General features: G+C 44.9%; 1 protein-coding gene across 1 annotated transcript in view; it reads left to right on the top strand.

Annotated features, from left to right (window-relative positions):
* Window positions 1-23,440, top strand: part of LOC120019822 (histone-lysine N-methyltransferase 2C-like) — a 129,689-nt gene that overhangs the window by 5,675 nt on the left and 100,574 nt on the right. The window contains exons 4-10 of the mRNA XM_038963235.1: window positions 1,270-1,506; window positions 3,087-3,315; window positions 8,629-8,791; window positions 8,987-9,158; window positions 9,542-9,656; window positions 13,169-13,344; window positions 13,467-13,897. Coding sequence (XP_038819163.1) covers window positions 1,270-1,506; window positions 3,087-3,315; window positions 8,629-8,791; window positions 8,987-9,158; window positions 9,542-9,656; window positions 13,169-13,344; window positions 13,467-13,897 — 1,523 coding nt within the window. The remainder of the gene's footprint in view (window positions 1-1,269; window positions 1,507-3,086; window positions 3,316-8,628; window positions 8,792-8,986; window positions 9,159-9,541; window positions 9,657-13,168; window positions 13,345-13,466; window positions 13,898-23,440) is intronic.

Genomic DNA, 23,440 nt, shown 5'->3' with positions numbered 1-23,440 from the left:
TCAATTGTTGTGAAGAAGGCTTCAGGGCACCCAAGAAAGTCCAGCAAGCGCCAGGACCGTCTCCTAAAGTTGATTCAGCTGCGGGATCGGGGCACCACCAGTACAGAGCTTGCTCAGGAATGGCAGCAGGCAGGTGTGAGATCATCTACACGCACAGTGAGGCGAAGACTTTTGGAGGATGGCCTGGTGTCAAGAAGGGCAGCAAAGAAGCCACTTCTCTCCAGGAAAAACATCAGGGACAGACTGATATTTTGCAAAAGGTACAGGGATTGGATTGCTGAGGACTGGGGTAAAGTCATTTTCTCTGATGAATCCCCTTTCTGATTGTTTGGGGCATCCGGAAAAAGCTTGTCTGGAGAAGACAAGGTGAGCGCTACCATCAGTCCTGTGTCATGCCAACAGTAAAGCATCCTGAGACCATTCATGTGTGTGGGGTTGCTTCTCAGCCAAGGGAGTGGGCTCACTCACAATTATGCCTAAGAACACAGCCATGAATAAAGAATGGTACCAACACATCCTCCGAGAGCAACCATCCAGGAACAGTTTGGTGACGAACAATGTCTTTTACAGCATGATGGAGCACCTTGCCATAATGCAAAAGTGATAACTAAGTGGCTCGGGGAACAAAACATCGATATTTTGGGTCCATGGCATGGAAAAACCCCAGATCTTAATCCCATTGAGAACTTGTGGTCAATCCTCAAGAGGCGGGTGGACAAACAAAACCCCACAAATTCTGACAAACTCCAAGCATTGATTATGCAAGAATGGGCTGCCATCAGTCAGGATGTGGCTCAGAAGTTAATTGACAGCATGCCAGGGCGGATTGCAGAGGTCTTGAAAAAGAAGGGTCAACATTGCAAATATTGATTCTTTGCATCAACTTCATGTAATTGTCAATAATAGCCTTTGACACTTATGAAATGCTTGTAATTATACTTCAGTATTCCATAGTAACATCTGATAAAAATATCTAAAGACACTGAAGCAGCAAACTTTGTGGAAATTAATATTTGTGTCTTTCTCAAAACTTTTGGCCACGACTGTATACTTGCTTTGCTTGCACCTGACCAGGCAATACCAAAGATAATTAATTCACAACCAGCCAGTGACCATTTCCATTTTTGTCATTTAGCAGACGCGTTTAGCAGATGCTCTTATGCAGAGCGACTTGTAGTGAGTTCATACATTTTCCTACTTTTACGCACTGCATGCATAGCTGAATGTCCCATATATAATTAACCATCTCTCTCTCTCTCTCTCTTTCAGTGAGCAGCTCTGTGCCTTCTGTTACTGTGACGGCCGAAGTCTGCTGGGTCAGGGGGATCTCCGAGTGTTTGACTCCTCGCCTGGACACGAGCGCAAAGCGACAGGCGGAGTAGGCCACTCCAGCGACCACAGGAAGGCCAGCAAAGGCCAAGGCGGCGCCGACAGCGGTGGTGACAGAACAACTAAGCCCAGTGACTCGGCCGGAGAGGTCAGCTCAGGACAGAGGGACACACAGAAGTAAGTAGAGCTGGCTGGCAAAGGGTTTGGCCAGCGGAGCTGGTCTGGCTGAGCAGGGACGGTGAAATCTGTGATGGCCTCTGTAGCCGGTTAATGAGCTGGGTGAAAACGAGAGCTGGGCTCTGCTGCTGCTGTCCAATACAGACGCACAGACTTTGAGTGAGAAACATGACACATGAGCATAAAAACAAAGGAACACGAAAACAGTATCAAACGAAGATGTGTGTGCAGCATCGTTATATGACGTGATTTAGCTGGCAGCTGAGATCTGTAATCTCAGAGTTGATGTGTGGAATAAGTGCTTTGTGGATTTCAGAGGAAGGGTCTGAGTGCGTATATGAATGCTAGCACTCTGCTCTTGAAGGCTAAATTGGTGCCGCTCTGCTCCACCTTAGCAAGCCTTTTCTGCCTACTGTGGTCACCAGGGGCCCTACGATGCCACGTAGAGTAACACTAACACGTGAGCGTTTGCAGTGTGTGTGTGTGTGCTTGCGCTCTGTACATTTGTGTGTGTGCGTACTGTGCACTATGCCAACAAAGATTTTGGACAGCTGCCTAATTTGTTTTGGCTCTTTTGGAGCCAATAGAGCATCTCCCTGGGGTCCCTGTGACGTAATGTGCAGAGCACTAACACACACACACACACACACACCGCAACTCCCCTGGCAGCGGGCTAATGCCAGCCAAGCATTGTTTTGTTGGAGCAGTGTGATTGGTCATCGGGTCTCTAGACTTGACTCGTCCATGGAGAGAGAGTGCGGGTGGGGAGAGGGAGAGAAACAGAGGATGAGGGAGGAGGAGGACGATATAAACAAAAGGATGGTGGCATTTGTGTTTATTATGGATCCCATTAGCTGTTGCCAAGGCAGCAGCTACTCTTCCTGGGGTCAAGCAAAATGAAGGCAGTTATACAATTTAAAAAAACCTTACAATACGTTCACAACAGATTTCACAACACATTAAGTGTGTAACCTCAGGCCACTTCTCTACTACCACATATCTACAACACATAATCCACGTGTGTATAGTGTTTTTTTTTTATCGTGTGTCTCTTCATAGTCCACACTGTTCCATAAGGTGCATTGAATACTAAACCTATATTGCACAATATATAAGCTCCTGTCAGAAGAGCCATAACAATGACAAGGCATTATACAGGGAATATGATTCTAACTTCCTCCATCATCATCATCCTAGACCTCAGTCTTTCCATTTTTGGCTGTTTGTGTGTTTACTGTGTACTGAAACCAACTAGGGTCCTTATAAATGCTAATTCCCTCTCGCCACATTTTCCGCATGCTTTGCGGCTCACTAGAGCAAGCCATGGACTCTGGGAACCGCTTCCCTTTCAGCAGATTTTATGAGACTGAACAGCCAGCCTCTTGTGTGTCACAGCCAAATAATACGACCCCCTCCCACCCCCTCTTTCTTCTCTTCTGCTCTCTCCCTCCTCTCCTCTCTGCATTAGTTCTTCTCCTTAATCCTTTACGGTCTTCTCCTCCCAGGTTGCCTCACTTTGCTTCATCAACTCTTTCTACCTCTGCCTCATCTCCAGTTGTCTTTGCTCATCTCTCTTCCAGTGGAGCTGAGAGCTATGGGGAGTTACCAGACCCAGACAAGGCCAGCAGGTTCTGGGATGAGCTGGCTCATGTGGGCCTCCCAGGAGACGTGGACATCCAGTCTCTCTTTGAGGAGTCGGGGCAGTGCTGGGCACATCACCGCTGTGCGTTATGGTCGCAGGGTGTGTGCGTGGGCGAGGGACAATCACTGCTCAACGTGGACAGATCCATCGACTCAGGTAGCACAGAGGTGAGCAGCCCACATTCCACTGATGATGAAACATGTCTATAAAGTGAATGGGATTATACACTAGAGCAGTGGTATTCAAACTTTTTCAGTGGGGACCCAATTTTTTTCTGCCAGAGTTTCTGTGGACCCCATTTTTTCCCCCCCAAGAATTTCTTGCAAGCCCACCCTAAATCTAATGACACAACCTTAACCTTAGTCTGTAAATGTAAGGTTTTTACATAAACAAATGACTTTCAATTCATTGCATTTTCGTCTCTTATCAATATGAAAAGAAACCAATAAATGCATTTACTCAATAAAATTGTATTTTTCAAATTCTCTTTCTCAAAGTTTTTATACTCTGTACTCTTAATTTTGTGTTCCCCGACTTTGAATACCACTGCTCTAGAGAATAGGATTTTAACTGTCTCATGAGTTGTCAGTGTCTACAGTAAATACAGTAGCACTTTGCACTGGCTTATAAATATGCGTTAGCTCTTATTCACTATGGACACACTGTTAACATGGTGCCTGTAATGAATGACAGCAGAAGGAAGGGGGTGTTCCAGTGAGAGACTGATAGAGAGAGGATGAGGGAGGGAGACTGGTGAGGTGATGGATCAGGCCGGCTGGTAAAGGTCGCTCCTGGCAGCGCTGCTCTCTCCTCTCTCAGCTGTGAAATGGAAAAGGTCATGCCACTCAACAGTGAAGGCTGTATAGAGTCATGGTGGCTTAGCTCGGTGCCTACTGTAGCATTAGCACCAACACAACTCACAGACCCCTGACTGGGTGGCTTCGTTCCAAATGGCACCCTATTCCCTATATAGTGCACTACTTTTGACTTGGGCCTACAGGGAATAGGGATCCATTTGGGGCACATCCCATTTGTCTGGCACCCCCCTTGCCTGCTAGACCATCAGCAAATCACCAGCTCCTTTTCAAGTGTCTAAACATTCATCCGCCTTCATCTGCAATGGTTGGAAAAGACTTGAAGAGTGATAGCAATATGGTGGAAGCTCATCAGTAGGCTGGCTTTCGCCTGGTCAGTTTGTTCAGATCATTGCAGATGAGAGGAGGCATGACTCAGTGTGTTTGGGGAATAACTTCTGAGGGAATCTGAAGTACCATTAGCATATGATATGACACTGGAAGGGAAGTGTTAGCATCAATGGGCTAATCATAGTGTGACAAAGGGAACCTTTTTGATCTGGAAGCACTGAGAGCATTGATGGATCGTTTTAATGGAAGCATGAAAGGATGGGGTAACCACGTCTGTAATTTTTATCATAGGTACACTTCAACTGTGAGAGACAGAATCAAAAATCCAGAAAATCACATTGTATGATTTTTAAGTAATTAATTCGCATTTTATTGCATGACATAAGTATTTGATCACCTACCAACCAATAAGAATTCCGGCTCTCACAGACCTGTTCGTTTTTCTTTAAGAAGCCCTCCTGTTCTCCACTCATTACCTGTATTAACTGCACCTGTTTGAACTCGTTATCTGTATAAAAGACACCTGTCCACACACTCAAACAGACTCCAACCTCTCCACAATGGCCAAGACCAGAGAGCTGTGTAAGGACATCAGGGATAAAATTGTAGACCTGCACAAGGCTGGGATGGGCTACAGGACAATAGGCAAGCAGCTTGGTGAGAAGGCAAGTTCAAGATGACGGTCAATCACCCTCGGTCTGGGGCTCCATGCAAGATCTCACCTCGTGGGGCATCAATGATCATGAGGAAGGTGAGGGATCAGCCCAGAACTACACGGCAGGACCTGGTCAATGACCTGAAGAGAGCTGGGACCACAGTCTCAAAGAAAACCATGAGTAACACACTACGCCGTCATGGATTAAAATCCTGCAGCGCACGCAAGGTCCCCCTGCTCAAGCCAGTCCAGGCCCGTCTGAAGTTTGCCAATGACCATCTGGATGATCCAGATGAGGAATGGGAGAAGGTCATGTGTTCTGATGAGACAAAAATAGAGCTTTTTGGTCTAAACTCCACTCGCCGTGTTTGGAGGAAGAAGAAGGATGAGTACAACCCCAAGAACACCATCCCAACCGTGAAGCATGGAGGTGGAAACATCATTCTTTGGTGATGCTTTTCTGCAAAGGGGACAGGACGACTGCACCGTATTGAGGGGAGGATGGATGGGGCCATGTATCGTGAGATCTTGGCCAACAACCTCCTTCCCTCAGTAAGAGTATTGAAGATGGGTCGTGGCTGGGTCTTCCAGCATGACAACGACCCGAAACACACAGCCAGGGCAACTAAGGAGTGGCTCCGTAAGAAGCATCTCAAGGTCCTGGAGTGGACAACCCAATAGAAAATCTTTGGAAGGAGCTGAAAGTCCGTATTGCCCAGCGACAGCCCCGAAACCTGAAGGATCTGGAGAAGGTCTGTATGGAGGAGTGGGCCAAAATCCCTGCTGCAGTGTGTGCAAACCTGGTCAAGAACTACAGGAAACATATGATCTCTGTCATTGCAAACAAAGGTCTCTGTACCAAATATTAAGTTCTGCTTTTCTGATGTATCAAATACTTATGTCATGCAATAAAATGCTAATTAATTACGTAAAAATCATACAATGTGATTTTCTGGATTTTTGTTTTAGATTCCGTCTCTCACAGTTGAAGTGTACCTATGATAAAAAATTACAGACCTCTACATGCTTTGTAAGTAGGAAAATCTGCAAAATCGACAGTGTATCAAATACTTGTTCTCCCCACTGTATCTAGAAACCATGGATTATAGGCAACATCCGCACTTAGCTAAAGGCTTCTGCTGCCGCTTTCAAGGAGCGGTGACACTAACCTTGACACTTATAAGAAATCCAGCTACAACCTCTGATGAGCCATCAAACAGTCAAAACGTCAATACAGGATGTGGCAGGGCTTGCAAACTATCATGGATTACACAGGGAAAGCCAGCCGCAAGCTGCCCAGTGAGTACCGGACGACTGTGTGATCTCGCTCCCCGTAGCCGACGTGAGTAAGACCTTTTAAACATGTTAACATTCACAAGGCCGCGGGGCCAGACGGATTACCAGGACATAACTCCGAGCATACGCTGACCAGCTGTCAGGTGTCTACACTAATATTTTCAATCTCTCCCTGACCGTCTGTTATACCTATATGTTTCAAGCAGACCACCATAGACCCTGTGCCCAAGAATGCCAAGATAACCTGTCTAAATGACAATCGCCCTGTAGCCATGAAGTGCTTTGTGGCTGAGGGGCATTGCTGCTGTCAGGTGCTTAAAAAACAAGAAATTGTTTTACAATGCAATATTAAAGAATGGGATGGTTATTCTTCAAATGATTGAATAAATGTGTTATGTTGCCTCTTGTTGTCGCCACAACCCTGAGGGACTTTTTGCACATGAAATGCTTTGAAAGGCTGGTCATGACTCACAACACCATCCCAGACACACTGGACCCTCTCAATTTGCATAAAGATCGACAGATGATGCGATATCTATTGCACTCCACACTGCCCACTCCCACCTGGATAAGAGGAACACCTATGTGAGAATGCTGTTCATTGACTACAGCTCAGCGTTCAACACCATAGTGCCCTCCAAGCTCATCGCTAAGCTCAGGACCCTGGGACTGAACACCTCCCTTTGCAACTGGATCCTGGACTTCCTGACAGGCCGCCCCCAGAGAGTGAGAGACAACAACACATCCGCCAAGCTCACCCTCAACACCGGGGCCCATCAGGGGTGCGTGCTTAGCCCTATGGCTGCACGATTTGGACAAAATACACTATCTAATTGCAATTTTTTGGGGCCAGATTGCGATTATGAATGGTGATTTTCAAACAAGTGTCAGGGTAGAGAACATCACTTCTAAAATGAGATCGTATGAATGAATGCACACTGTGCTAACTGAATACAAAACCAAATGAAACAAATTGTTTCCACCATTGTTACTGGCTACATATGATAATAGGATTATTACACCTAATATTAACAAACAAATGTTTTACACGCTCATCAAAATATAGTGTGCTTTAAGCGCCGCACTAATGAATTAATAACATGAGTTCCCATCTCCTATTTTACCATTATGAGTTCTTAAATAACCTAAGTTAATTATTTATGTAGGCAGCAATAGGCTGCAGATGGAATAGGAAGCTTATGATTGTGTAATTATGTATAAGTAGGCTCAATCATTATTATAATTGAAATGATAAGTAAGTGTCTTTAACATGTAACACACACAGCCTACCGATTGCAAGGTGGCATTAGTGTCTGAAGCATTGAAGTCTGGTCCAGTCATTCAACGCGACATGTTTCAATGTCTCCCTTATTTTTGTTATAGTGTTGGGATAGTGGATATGTGCGAGATGGAATCTTGTATCTTCTTGAAGCCACCTTTGCTGACTGTGTAAATAGGAATCTTGGATCTTGAAGCCATCTTTGCTGACTGTGTAAATAGGAACCATGTTTTTGGCTATGTGATAGCTTCCTGTTTCACCCACACAACACCATACATTCTGTCTGCCATTTACCCGGTACAGTTGAAACTGGGATTCATCAGTGAAGAGCACACTTATCCAGCGTACCAGTGGCCATCAAAGGTGAGCATTTTCCCACTGAAGTTAATTACGACGCCGAACGGCAGTTCTGGTCAAGATCCTGGTGAGGACGATGAGCATGCAGATGAGCTTCCCTGAGACTGTTTCGAACAGTTTCTGCAGAAATTCTTTGGTTGTGGAAACCTACAGTTTCATCAGCTGTCGGGGTGGCTGGTCTCAGACGATCCCACCGGTGAAGAAGCCGGATGTGGAGATCCTGGCCTGGCATAGTTACACATGGTCTACGGTTGTGAGGCCGGTTGGAAGTACTGCCAAATTCTTTAAAGCGCCGTTGGAGGCGGCTTATGGTTGACAAATGAACATTCAATTCTCTGGCAACAGCTCTGGTGGACATTCCTGCAGTCAGCATGCCAATTGTCCACGCTCCCTCAACCTGAGACATCTGTAGCATTGTGTTATGTGACACAACTGCAATTTCTATTGTGGCCTTTGATTATCCCCAGCACAACATGCACCTGTGTAATGATCATGCTGTTTTAATCAGCTTCCTGATATGCCACACCTGTCAGGTGGATGGATTATCTTGGCAAAGGAGAAATGCTGACTAACAGGGATGTAAACAAATGTGTGCACAAAATTTGAGATGTTTTTTTTGCGTATCGAAATTTCTGCAATCTTTTATTTCGGCTCATGAAACATGGCGCCAACATTTAGCATGTTGAGTTTTATATTTTTGTTCAGTATAAATACATTTGATTGACTCTCTTGTCTCCCCCTTCTCTAGCACTGTGCGTACTGTAAGCGCCTTGGAGCCTCCATCAAGTGCTGTGCTGAAGGATGTGCTCGACTGTACCATTTCCCATGTGCGGGGGCGGCAGGGACTTTTCAGGATATCAGGAGTCTCTCCCTCCTCTGTCCAGATCATATAGAACTGGCCATCAGCAGATGTGAGTCCAGCATTCTAATAATTCACTTGAAATAATTGAAGTAATGCTGTCATAAGTAGGACCAAGGAAAAACTCTCTAGACACTAGCTACTCACAATCCCCATTCTATTCTCCATTTCTCTCTCTCCCCCGCTCCCTCCCTCCCTCCCTCTTACTCTCTCTCCTTTCCTCCCCCTCTTACCTTCCCCCTCTTAGTTCCAGACGACTTTATCTGTGCACTGTGTGACAGCCCTGGGGAGCTCCCTGACCAGCTCTTCTGTACCAGCTGTGGGCAGCACTACCACGGGGCCTGCCTGGACATGGCTGTGACTCCGCTGAGGAGAGCCGGCTGGCAGTGCCCCGAGTGCAAGGTCTGCCAGACATGCAAGTGAGTCACCTTCCAACCGCCCCATCCGTCCACCCACACACCTGACCTGGCCCCTGTTTTGAGATTTGCGTGTCGGTGGCCGTCAGGCACGGAGGTGGAAACTGTGATTTTGTTTGTGCTTCCACTGTGGTTTGTGGGTAACGCACCCTCAGGCACTGCTCTTTCGTCTCGTACCTCAAACAGCCTGGTTACTGTTAGCAACCGAGTCCGCGATAAGTTCAGGTCGGCTCTGCAATACAGATTAGACCAACACATTGACCCTTTAGCTGTGACTTTGCAGCAGTCGTTAGTTTCGAGGATTAGGGCACAAGGGGCTACGTATAGAGTCCATAGAGTCAAAGAATATATGTACAATCCTCAAGTGTCCTTCTCTATGTGTGCAGGAACCCAGGGGAGGACGATAAGATGTTGGTGTGTGACATGTGTGACAAAGGCTACCACACCTTCTGCCTGCAACCGGCCATCGACGACATCCCTACCAACGGATGGAGGTGTAAGGTATGTGGAAGACACTACAATACTGTGAAAGATAGACTATATAGTGTAAGGTGCTGTATCAGGGTCGGAATTTAACGAGGACTGGGGGCAGAAATGCCTACTAAAGTTTCTTAAATGCCCCCTAAATTGTCATAACGAGGGCAAATAAATGCCCTTAAATGTATTGTAAGATATCACAAATTAAAACTATACACCGGCTGCAGTAGCGAGATCAAGCCCTTTCCCCCCTATCTCGCACAGCCTGGGCACCTCGGGTAATAATAACAGGGGAAGAGGAAAAGTGAAGGAGTTCACTCCTGTCAAAATCTGTCCACGGTAAGCAGACCTGCTCCCCTTTCTCAACTATTTTTTTATTGGCATTGAGCGATTTCTAATTTGAAAAACGACGGCGCAAACATCAACGACAGCAGAAGTAGAAAAATATGTTAATAATAATGACCCACCGCCAGCCTCTACCACTGAGCAAGTCAACCGTCAAAACCACAGTAAAAAAAACACTACCATCGAGGGATGGAAGATTGATTGGGTGGGGGTCGAGGCCATTCAAGATCCTGCCACTGTAATGTTATGCAAAGCCTGCCACGAAACTTTGGTACAAAAGACATCTAAGAGCTTTCGCGGGGCTATCGCTTTAAATTTTTGTGTGACATGGACTCAGTCTAAAAAAATATGAGAGCCACAGTCACAAAGCAGCGTATGGTCAGTTTAGTTCATTTGTCACTTAAACTAGTTAAAAAAAATATATATATATATATTTTTTTTTGCTTCAGCCAAGGTGGAATGGGCTTTTTTCACTAATGAGTAGTGTAAAAACGGACAGGAGAATCCAGCTCAATACCAGCACGTTGACGGACCGAATGATCTTCTCGAAGGCCCACCAGAGGAATAGATCAACCTTGTTCCATAAATTACTTAGTTGTCCTGTAATTATATTTATTTATGTGTTACGAATAGCTGAATTTTAATACTGAACATTGGTGTGTCCAATTGTTAGGCATCACATTTAGGCAACTAACACCACAAATAATGTGAATTTTTACATATGTGATTTTAAATTAATAATAATAATATAAAGTATTTTACAATGACATTAATTGAGTAAATGTGTGCTTTTTTGCCAATACACGACTTTAGAAACATTTCCACATTCGTTATTTAATTATTTTTTTTCTTTCCCACAAATGAAAATGTCATAAACGCCTCAAAATGCCCCCTAAAAGTTAAAAATAAAATAAAAATGCCCCCTTTAAAAATAAAATAATAATCCTGTCCTCTGCTGTATATTACAGGTAAACTCAGCAAAAAAAGAAACGTCCTTTCACTGTCAACTGCGTTTATTTTCAGCAGACTTAACATGTGTAAATATTTGTATGAACATAAGATTCAACAACTGAGACATGAACTGAACAAGTTCCACAGACATGTGACTAACAGAAATTGAATGTGTCCCTGAACAAAGGGGGGATCAAAATCAAAAGTAACAGTCAGTATGTGGTGTGGCCACCAGCTGCATTAAGTACTGCAGTGCATCTCCTCCTCATGGACTGCACCATATTTGCCAGTTCTTGCTGTGAGATGTTACTCCACTCTTCCACCAAGGCACTGCAAGTTCCTGGATATTTCTGGGGGGAATGGCCCCATCCCTCACCCTCTGATCCAACAGGTCCCAGACGTGCTCAATGGGATTGAGATCCGGGCTCTTCGCTGGCCATGGCAGAACACTGACATTCCTGTCTTGCAGGAAATCACGCACAGAATGAGCAGTATGGCTGGTGGCATTGTCATGCTGGAGGGTCATGTCAGGATGAGCCTGCAGGAAGGGTACTACATGAGGGAGGAGGATGTCTTCCCTGTAACGCATAGCGTTGAGATTGCCTGCAATGACAACAAGCTCAGTCCGATGATGCTGTGACACACTGCTGCAGACCATGACGGACCCTCCACCTCCAAATCGATCCCGCTCCAGAGTACAGGCCTCGGTGTAATGCTCATTCCTTCGGCAATAAACGTGAATCCGACCATCACCCCTGGTGAGACAACCACTTTTTGCCAGTCCTGTCTGGTCCAGCGACGGTGGGTTTGTGCCCATAGGCGCCGGTGATGTCTGGTGAGGACCTGCCCCTTACAACAGGCCTACAAGCCCTCAGTCCAGCCTCTCTCAGCCTATTGCGGACAGTCTGAGCACTGATGGAGGGATTGTGCGTTCCTGGTGTAACTCGGGCAGTTGTTGCCATCCTGTACCTGTCCCGCAGGTGTGATGTTCGGATGTACTGTTACACGTGATCTGCCACTTTGAGGACGATCAGCTGTCCGTCCTGTCTCCCTGTAGCTCTGTCTTAGGCGTCTCACAGTATGGACATTGCAATATATTGCTCTGGCCACATCTGCAGTCCTCATGCCTCCTTGCAGCATGCCTAAGGCACGTACACGCAGATGAGCAGGGACCCTGGGCATCTTTCTTTTGGTGTTTTTCAGAGTCCGTAGAAAGGCCTCTTTAGTGTCCTAAGTTTTCATAACTGTGACCTTAATTGCCTACCATCTGTAAGCTGTTAGTGTCTTAACGACTGTTCCACAGGTGCATGTACATTAATTGTTTATGGTTCATTGAACAAGCATGGGAAATTAAACCCTTTCCAATGAAGATCTGTGAAGTTATTTGGATTTTTACGAATTATCTTTGAAAGACAGGGTACTGAAAAAGGGCCATTTCTTTTTTTGCTGAGTTTGTATGGTATGAAAAGCTGTAGATGGCACGGGGGGAAGAAATCTGTATAGAATGAGAAATGGAATAAAAGGGTTGTCTGTTCATACGTATTGACAAATAAAAGGAACAGAGGTTTAAAACTCCCACAGTTCATATTGAGAAATTCAGCTACCTGATGAGAGAATTACATTTTTTCCGTGGTTGTATCTGTGCTTCCTGTGGTTAAGAAATGACTCACACAGGCTGCTCTTTTAAAGGCTGCCGTTTAGTCTCAGACCCTGTATCATTTCAGATAAGGCAGCAGCGCCCGTGTGTGTAGTAGTGTGTGTGCGCGGCGGGGAAATCAAACCGTATGCGTCATCATCCCCTGCCTGTGGCCCTTTCCTCTGGCGGAGCAGGTGGTACGCGCTGCCTGTCTGGGTGGCCTATCAGCTGTGGTGGTGGTGGGTGGAGATCTGACTGCAGACCGCAGCAGCCAGTGAGGCGCCGGCCAGGTGGCGGAACATCTTCACACTCACTTAGCTTTTGCCTCTCAGTCTGACTCGGCAGCACAGAAGGAACACAGCCCACACAGCACCCAACCCCCTCTTGCTTTTCTTTCTCTTTCGCTCTCTTGCTCTGTTCTCGCTCTTTCTCTTGCGCCGTCTAACTCGCTCCTCTCTCTCTCCTCCACTCTTGAAGCTGCTGCGTCTCGCCCAAGCACTTTAGTTCAGACTGAAGCCTCATCTGAGTCTTCTTGGAGATGAATAAAAACAAAACAAAGTATCATTGCTCCAGTTTCAGTTGTCTATCTCTCTCCCTCCTCCAGAACTGCAGAGTGTGTGTCCAGTGCGGCACCAGGACCAGCGGTCAGTGGCACCACACCAGTCTGCTGTGTGAGACCTGTGTCCAACATCAGGACCCCAGCCTTAGCTGTACGCTATGTGCCTGTATCCTGGACCCAGAGCACCACAAAGACCTGCTGTCCTGCCACAGTTGTAAAAGGTACTAACACACACAGTCCCGTTGTTCATTCTATTTTCTTTCTCCATTGTTTTAGCATGGTCTCTTTTTCCATTGATGTGTGATGTCCTTAATCTTCATTTTTCCTCTCCCCCTGCTTCCAGATGGCTCCACCTGGAGTGTGAGCGCCAGTCGTCAGGCCATGCAGACATCCAGCCCAGCCAGGGCTATGTGTGTTCAAGCTGCAGGCCTACTGGGTCACAACCACAACAGGCCCCACCACAGGTAGAGGAGGAGGAGGAGGTGGTGCCGGAGAAGGACACTGGAGGCCTAGAGCTGAGCCCACAGACTGCTACTCAGAGCCACACAGACTCAGAACCGGTGGTTTTAATGCACACCGATCTAGAACCTGGTCTGAAGCAGCTGAGGTCTCCTCCAGTGCATAATGATCCAGAACCGGGATTACAACCAGTTCCAATGCACACAGATACAGAACCAGAGCCCCAGCCAAAGCCTATCCAAGCCACCGCCGCTGTCTGTGATAACGGCCATGAGGAGAGGCAGCCACAGCAGGGTACATCAGACCATCAGCCCGGTAAGTCCCTCTTTTGTCTGACTGGGTTATTTGTGTCTACACACAGAGGCCAACTGTGTGTTGTGGTTGAACATTATTTCCCCCTATCATTCTCCTTTAATGCTCTCGAGTGGTTTGGCAGGTGGACTCATTAGAGTGTGAGAGATTTGTTTGTCACATGGCTTATTACCTCAGGATTGAAAGGTTGCATGAAAACCGCTAGTCTGGCTTTTTTTAGTGTCCAAACTCACAGACCAGGCAGGCTTTCAGGTACAGAATGCCAGACAGTGTAACTCTGTGGGCTAGACACACACACACACACGCACACACAATTCCTTTCCATGCAGGTGTTGGGTTTGGCCACGGTCGAGCAGCAGTATCACTGATGAAGTTATAAGTCCCTTGTGTGTAGATGAAGGCAGTCTGGCCTGGATGAAGACCAGAGGGAAGCATTGCTCTGTCTGCTCTCTTTCTTTGCCATGGCTCACATCAGACTGACAGCCATTCATCAGCAGGGGCTTTGTTTCTAAAGGCATCAATAACCAGATGGGCTCACATTATCACAAGATTAAAGCCATGAAAGCATTGTCTTTGTAATTCTTTTGGAGTGAAAAAGCACTTTGTATTCTCCCATTGATGCTCCTGGGGAGATGGTCTCTGTCCTTGTTTTGAGGACTGGGCTAGAGACTAACCTGTGTGAACAGAACACCTACCTACTGGGTGGTGTTCAATATGGCACACCGTAGCAAGATGTTTTGCAATGGAAAACAAAAGTCTGCTGTTATTTGACATAATTAATACATTCTACAATGAGTTCAGAATTAGAAGTAGGCTTTCGGTAGAACTTCCCTTGTGTCACTTCCCTGCAGAATGTGTCTTCTCTTGAGCACGACCCTGGCCTGGATTCCTCCTCATCTATTATACCTTAGCAGCAATGCTTTTCTTCACCACAGTTTCCATGGGCGACAGAGCTTCTTGCTCACATACCGAAGGTATTAGTAGTTTTTGTCCCCGATTTCGTGATATTCAATTGCGATCCAATTACGATAAGCTGGACAATAGAACGAGTCAAAATTCACCCAAGGCTGAAAAATGTCAAAAGAATGTTGGCTAAGCTGGAACACTAGCGCGAGCCCATAGCAAATGAATGGAACCGAACGATCGCAGAGCCTCTCACTTCTAAGCATCACTGGAGTGATGCTTAGAATTCCATTTTGCCTAAATGGCACCAAAAAATGTATCTCTTTTTATTTTAACCCGCCAATCTGTTCTTAGGACGAAACTGAAAAATAATAACTTGTGTAAAAAGTAAACATCCGCACCTTTGATGGTGCCAAGTGTGCTTATGTCTGCATAACGAGGAAGTAGGGAAACAATTGCAACTTTTGACTATTTCTGGTCTAGCGATTGATGACAGCAGAGTACACTGCCCAACCTTATGTAATTAGAAAGAGGAGATTATCCTGATTTAAAATGGTGTCCATCTTGAAAAAATCGAAATATATACATTGCGATATATTTGGCAAAATAGACAGACATACCTGTATTTACCTATAGTAAACAATGGAACGACCTCAGAGTTCCATTTTTTGTTGTTTACATTTTAACTACAAACAACGTGAGCAGGTCTCATTGCCAACAATAGCAAAGCAGGCATTGTGACGTAGAACAATAAACTGGGAATAGAACATTCGAAAGGTGAGTTGGTGCTCAATAGAACTAATAGGACCTGGCAAGGTGAAAAATGCTCAAAAATAATGCCTGTTTTCGTGATTACTTCAAAACTATGGAAAGCAGCTGCGACATATGGCACTATTATGAAACTGGGCTCCACGGCAGATGCAATTAAATCGTTTTTTGGGGGGGGAAAAGCATTGTTAAAAATGTAATGTCCAGCCTAATTAGGATCTTGTCTCATTGCTGCAACTCCCCAACGGGCTCGGGAGAGGCGAAGGTCGAGTCATGCGTCCTCCCGAAACATGACCCGCCAAGCCGTGCTCCTTAACACCCGCCTGCTTAACCCGGAAGCTAGCTGCACCAGTGTGTCAGAGGAAACACCATTCAACTGACGACCGAAGTCAGCTTGCAGGCGCCCGGCCCGCCACAAGGAGTCGATAGAGCAAGATGAGCCAAGTAAAGCCCCCCAGGCCAAACCCTCCCCTAACCCGGACGACGTTGGGCCAATTGTGCGCCGCCTTATGGCACTCCCGGTTGTGACACAGCCTGGTATCAATCCCGGATCTGTAGTGACGCATCTAGCACTGCGGCGCAGTGCCTTAGACTGCTGCACCACTCGGGAGGCCCCATCACTGAGCTCTTCAGTAAGGCCATTCTACTTCCAATGTTTGTCTATGGAGAATGCTTTGCTGTGTGCTCAATTTTATACACCTGTCAGCAACGGGTTGTGGCTGAAACAGCTGAATCCACTAATTTGAAGAGATGTTAACATACTTTTGTGTATATATAGTGTATGTTCATGTCATTGTCACTCAAAAATAATTTAAATGTAGTTGCTAGTAGACTAACGACAACGTTACAATGGTTAAAGTAGTTTTTGTCGTTTTGGAAATAACACCTCCCTGCCACTGCACTGCTTTAACACCTATTACCATAGTAAGTGTCTTCAGACAGTTTTGTCAACGACCTGCGGGCGTGGAGGTATGTTTTTGTTTGAAGATGCCATGATGTCGGCATTTTTCCTCTCTCGCTTGCTTCTCAAAAGTCGCTCACGATGTGTCAGCTGCAAGCCAAGTATCCTAGCTAGCTACTGCCCCCTTGAAGATTTAGACAAATTACTAGACATTCGATCCTCTCAATCCGTACATGAAGTGAGACACATTTGAAAGAAGTACTAAAAGTGACAAAAATTTGAATACTGAAAAGTACAGATGTTTTGGTATACCGTGCAACACTAATAGGTAGGGGTAAAGTGACGAGGCAACAGGATAGATAATAAACAGTAGCAGCAGCATATGTGATGAGTCAAAATTATTAGTGCAAAGAGGGTCAATGCAGAAAGTCTGGGTAGCTATTTGGTTAACTAAGCTATTTAGTAGTCTTATGGCTTGGGGATAGAAGCTGTTCAGGGTTCTGTTGGTTCCAGACTTGGTACATCGGGACTGCTTGCCGTACAGTAGCAGAGAGAACACTCTGTGACTTGGGTAGCTGGAGTCTTTGACAATTTTTATGGCCTTCTGACACTACCTGGTATAGAGGTCCTGGGTGTCAGGGAGCTTGGCCCCAGTGATTGACTGGGTCGTACTCAGTACTAGGGCCGGGCGGTATACCGTATTTTACTATATTGTATATTGTACTATGCTGATGCACGGACCGGTTTGGATTTTTACTTTACCTCCTATACCGGTATTTGAATGTTTGGTTTGTTAAATGTGATACGCTATGTGTAACGTCTGTTTTTATAGTTTACTCCACTACTTGATTCATCCCTCTCCACTCGCTCTCTCTCTCTCCATGCCGCTTTCCACACAGACCTAGTCCCACCTGTCACTCAAGGAGCGCATTTGTTGTTGCTTGACCATGAGATACTTTTGTTCAGTCTGCATGGTCAATGCAGCAGATTTTTATAATTTAAATTTAACCTTTTATTTAACTAGCCAAGTCAGTTAAGAACAAATTCGTATTTACAATGACGGCTTACCGTGGAACAGTGGGTTAACTGCCTTGTTCAGGGGCAGAACGACAGATTCATACCTTGTCTGCTCAGGGATTCGATCTAGCAACCTTTCGGTTACTGGCCCAACGTTCCAACCAATAGGCTACCTGCCGCCACATGCAACAATGTTGACGACAACGATGTTTCCACTTTGATCTTAGTATAACTCCTCAAGCGTTCTATAATTACAATATTAGTTTGTGTTTCTTAGCAAGTTAAGCTAAATTGTGTTAGCCACTAATGCTAATCGCTAGTTAGCTGGGATTGGCTCAGAATTGAGAGAGCCATGTGAATGAGAGGTGGCTTCGGAGCATGGCGATTGGCAGCCAGGAGAAGGGAATTATAATTATTATATTCAGCCCAAGGGCACAATTGTTTTTATGGGGTATTACTGCCACACAAGGGGGCATGCACGGGCCTCTGTTTGCTGTAGTCCACGAGCAGCTCCTTTGTCTTGGTGATGTTGAGGGAGAGGTTGTTGTCCTGGCACCACACGGCCAGTTCACTGACCAACTCTCTATAGGCGGTCTCATCGTCGGTGATCAGGCCTACCACTTCCCCAAACTGAATGACTGTTTTGGAGACGTGTGCGGCCACGCAGTCGTGGGTGAACAGGAGGGGACTTACTAGGGCTGCACGAGGAATCGTATTCAGATCGAAATTACGATATTGACGTGCACTATCCATATCGCTATAGGCTGCGATTTTCTTGTTTCTTTGACATTCCATTAATTCAACAAAAAACAGACTAATATACCTCCTCCAATGAGATGTACTAGACTCTGTTAATTCACTCTACATGCACAGAGGATGCTGACCAATCACAAGCGGGCTCTCTCTCTGCATGGCATGCACATGCTCCCTGCTTAGAGCACACCGCTAGATGCTGGTCAGGAGAGAAAGGGCTTTACCAAAGACAGTACAGTATAAGGTTTCGGAACTCTGTGGCTTTACCGCATGTGTGTCGGATACACGAGTGGTGCCAAAGAAGGGCGCATCTTCAGTGGTATGGGAGTATTTTGGCTATAGACAAACCGATATCAACTAAATGCAAGTGTTGTGCAAAAAGTCCCTCAGTTGTGGCGACAACGAGGCAACATTATTATTTATTGAATAATTTTAAGAATAAACATCCTCTACTTTACGACAATTGCATAGTTACAAAAAAAAAGCGATCGAATGCCCCTCAGCCACAACCGGCACCCTATGTTAAACAGGCATTGATTGCCGATGCGTTTTCAAGTATAACGCCCCATGAAAGAACATCCCGCGCAGGCACATAGAAATCACAGAAACTATCACAGCCAAAGACATGGTTCCTATTTACACAGTCAGAAGACTACTTCATAAAGATGATGAACAAGGTGGACAGGAAATACAAGATTCCATCTCGCACATATTCACCATCCCAACACTGTACAACAAAAATAAGGGAGATGTTGAAACATGTCGCATTGAGTGACTGGACAGACTCCAATGTTTTGGACACAAGCTGCACCTTGCAATCGTTAAGCTATGTACAGTGAGGGAAAAAAGTATTTGATCCCCTGCTGATTTTGTACGTTTGTCCTCTGACAAAGAAATGGTCAGTCTATAATTTTAATGGTAGGTTTATTTGAACAGTGAGAGACAGAATAACAACAAACCAATCCAGAAAAACGCTTATCAAAAATGTTATAAATTGATTTGCATTTTAATGAGGGAAATAAGTATTTGACCCCTCTGCAAAACATGACTTAGTACTTGGTGGCAAAACCCTTGTTGGCAATCACAGAGGTCAGACGTTTCTTGTAGTTGGCCACCAGGTTTGCACACATCTCAGGAGGGATTTTGTCCCACTCCTCTTTGCAGATCTTCTCCAAGTCATTAAGGTTTCGAGGCTGACGTTTGGCAAATCGAACCTTCAGCTCCCTCCACAGATTTTCTATGGGATTAAGGTCTGGAGACTGGCTAGGCCACTCCAGGACCTTAATGTGCTTCTTCTTGAGCCACTCCTTTGTTGCCTTGGCCGTGTGTTTTGGGTCATTGTCATGCTGGAATACCCATCCACGACCCATTTTCAATGCCCTGGCTGAGGGAAGGAGGTTCTCACCCAAGATTTGACGGTACATGGCCCCGTCCATCGTCCCTTTGATGCGGTGAAGTTGTCCCCTTAGCAGAAAAACACCCCCTTAGCATAATGTTTCCACCTCCATGTTTGACGGTGGGGACGGTGTTCTTGGGGTCATAGGCAGCATTCCCCCTCCTCCAAACACGGCGAGTTGAGTTGATGCCAAAGAGCTCCATTTTGGTCTCATCTGACCACAACACTTTCACCCAGTTGTCCTCTGAATCATTCAGATGTTCATTGGCAAACTTCAGACTGGCATGTATATGTGCTTTCTTGAGGAGGGGGACCTTGCGGGCGCTGCAGGATTTCAGTCCTTCACGGCGTAGTGTGTTACCAATTGTTTTCTTGGTGACTATGTCCCAGCTGCCTTGAGATCATTGACAAGATCCTCCCGTGTAGTTCTGGGCTGATTCCTCACCGTTCTCATGATTATTGCAACTGCACGAGGTGAGATCTTACATTTAGCCCCGGGCCGAGCGAGATTGACAGTTCTTTTGTGTTTCTTCCATTTGCGAATAATCGCACCAACTGTTGTCACCTTCTCATCAAGCTGCTTTGCGATGGTCTTGTAGCCCATTCCAGCCTTGTGTAGGTCTACAATCTTGTCCCTGACATCCTTGGAGAGCTCTTTGGTCTTGGCCATGGTGGAGAGTTTGGAATCTGATTGATTGATTGCTTCTGTGGACAGGTCTTTTATACAGGCAACAAGCTGAGATTAGGAGCAAATCAATTTAATGCAAATCAATTTATAATATTTTTGACAAGCGTTTTTCTGGATTTCTTTGTTATTCTGTCTCTCACTGTTCAAATAAACCTACCATTAAAATTATAGACTGATCATTTCTTTGTCAGTGGGCAAACGTACAAAATCAGCAGGGGATCAAATACTTTTTTCCCTCACTGTATGTTACATGTTTTAAAGGCACTTTGCGTTTAAAAAAAAGTATAAATCACTTTGATTTATAATTTGAATTATAATAACGATTAAGCCTACTTATACATAATTACACAATCATAAGCTTCCTATTCCATCTGCAGCTTATTGCTGCCTGAATAAATAATTAACTTAGGTTATTTAAGAACTCATAATGGTAAAATAGGAGATGGGAACTCATGTTATTAATTCATTAATTACTGCTGCGATTAAAGTCAATATTTTGATTATTTAAAAAATGTGTTTGTTAATATATGTAGTTGTAATAATCCTATCTATTATCATATGTAGCCTATAACAATGTTGGAAAAAAAAAAATCATTTGGTTTTGTATTCAGTTAGCACAGTATGTATTAATTCATATGATATCATTTTAGAAGTGATGTTCTCTACCCTGATACTGGTTTGAAAATTGCAATTCATAATCGCAATTGCAATATCTGGCCAAAAAGTGCATTTTATATTTTGTCCAAATCGTGCAGCCCTAGGACTAATCATGCACCCCTGAGGGGCCCCTGTGTTGAGGGTGAGCTTGGCGGATGTGTTGTTGTCTATCCTCACTCTCTGGGGGCGGCCCATCAGGAAGTCCAGGATCCAGTTGCACAGGGAGGTGTTCAGTCCCAGGGTCTGAAGCTAAGTGACGATCTTGTAGGGCACTATGGTGTTGAACGCTGAGCTGTAGTCAATGAACAGCATTCTCACATAGGTGTTCCTCTTGTCCAGGTGGGAGAGGGCAGAGTGGAGTGCAATCGAGTTTGCGTTATCTATGGATCTGTTGGGTCTCGGATGGTGTTGATGTGAGCCGTGACCAGCCTTTCAAAGCATTTCATGGCTACAAATCAAATTTTCTTTGTCACATGCGCCGAATACAACATATACCTTACCGTGAAATGCTTACTTACAAGCCCTTAACCAACAACACAGTTCAAGAAATAGAGTTAAGATAATATTTGCTAAATAAACTAAAGTAAAACATTTCTTCATGCGTTTAATGTGTGGGGGTACAGGTTAGTCGAGGTAATTTGTACATGTACAGTGGCAAGAAAGTATGTGAACCCTTTGGAATTCCCTGGATTTCTGCATAAATTGGTCATCACATTTGATCTGATCTTCATCGAAGATCATAGACAAACATAGTTTGTCTAACCTCAACCCAACCCACATGCTTAAACTAATAACACACAAATTATTTTAGTTTTGTCTATATTGAATACATAATTTAAACATTCACAGTGTAGGTTGGGAAAAGTATGTGAACCCCTAGGCTAATGACATTTCCAAAAGCTTATTGGAGTCAGGAGTCAGCTAACCTGGAGTCCAATCAATGAGACGAGATTGGAGATGTTGGTTAGAGCTGCCTTGCCCTTTAAAAAAAACTCTCACAAAATTTGAGTTTGCTATTCACAAGATGCATTGCCTGACGTGAACCATGCCTCAAACAAAAGAGATCTTAGAAGACCTAAAGAATTGTTGACTTGCATAAAGCTGGAAAGGGTTACAAAAGTATCTCCAAAAGCCTTGATGTTCATCAGTTCACAGTAAGACAAATTGTCTATAAATGGAGAAAGTTCAGCACTGTTTCTACTCTCCCTAGGAGTGACTGTCCTGCAAAGATGACTGCAAGAGCACAGCGCAGAATGCTCAATGAGGTTATGAAGAATCCTGGAGTGTCATCTAAGACTTACAGAAATCTCTGGAACATGCTAACATCTCTTGACGGGTCTACGATACGTAAAACACTAAACAAGAATGGTGTTCATGGTAGGACACCGGAAGAAGCCAATGCTGTTAAAAAAAACATTGCTGCACGTCTGAAGTTTGCACAACTGCACCTGGATGTTCCACAGCGCTACTGGCAAAATATTCCTTGGACAGATGAAACTACAGTTGAGTTGTTTGGAAGGAACACACAACACTGTGTGGAGAAAAAAGGTGCAGCACACCAACATCAACCTCAACCCAACTGTAAAGTATGTTGCAGGGAGCATCATGGATTGGGGCTGCTTTGCTGCCTCAGCTTGCTATCATTGACGGAAAAATGCATTCCCAAGTTTATCAAGACATGTTGCAGGGTAATGTTAGGCTATCTGGCCGCCAATTGAAGCTTGACAGAAGTTGGGTGATGCAACAGGACAACGACCCAAAACACAGAAGTAATGGCTTCAACAGAAGAAAATACGCATTCTGGAGTGGCCCAGTCAGAGTCCCGACGTCAACCCGATTTGAGATGCTGTGGCATGACCTCGAGAGCAGTTAACACCAGACATCCCAATAATATTACTGAACTGGAACAGTTTTGTAAAGAGGAATGGTCCAAAATTCCTCCTGACCGTTGTGCAGGTTTGATCCGCAACTACAGAAAACGTTTGGTTGAGGTTATTGCTGCCAAAGGAGGGTCAACCAGTTATTAAATCCAAGGGTTCACATATTTTCCCCACCCTGCACTGTGAATGTTTACACGGTGTGTTCAATAAAGACATGAAAACGAATAATTGTTTGTGTTATTAGTTTAAGCAGACTGTTTTTGTCTGTTGTTGTGATCTAGATGAAAGTCAGATCAAATTTTATGACCAATTTATGCAGAAATCCAGGTATTTCCAAAGGGTTCACATACTTTTTCTTGCCACTGTAGGTAGGGGTAAAGTGACTATGCATAGATAATAAACAGTGATTAGCAGCAGTGTAAATACAAAGGGGGTGTCAATGTAAATAGTCCAGGTGGCCATTTGATTAATTGTTCAGCAGTCTTATGGCTTGGGGGTAGGAGCTGTTTAGAAGCCTTTTGGACCTAGACTTGTTGCACCGGTACCGCTTTCCTTGCGGTAGCAGAAAGAGCAGTCTTTGACT

The sequence above is a fragment of the Salvelinus namaycush genome, chromosome 25, assembly GCF_016432855.1.
Source record: "Salvelinus namaycush isolate Seneca chromosome 25, SaNama_1.0, whole genome shotgun sequence".
Lineage (NCBI taxonomy): Eukaryota > Metazoa > Chordata > Actinopteri > Salmoniformes > Salmonidae > Salvelinus > Salvelinus namaycush.
This window is presented reverse-complemented; position numbering and strand designations above follow the sequence as displayed.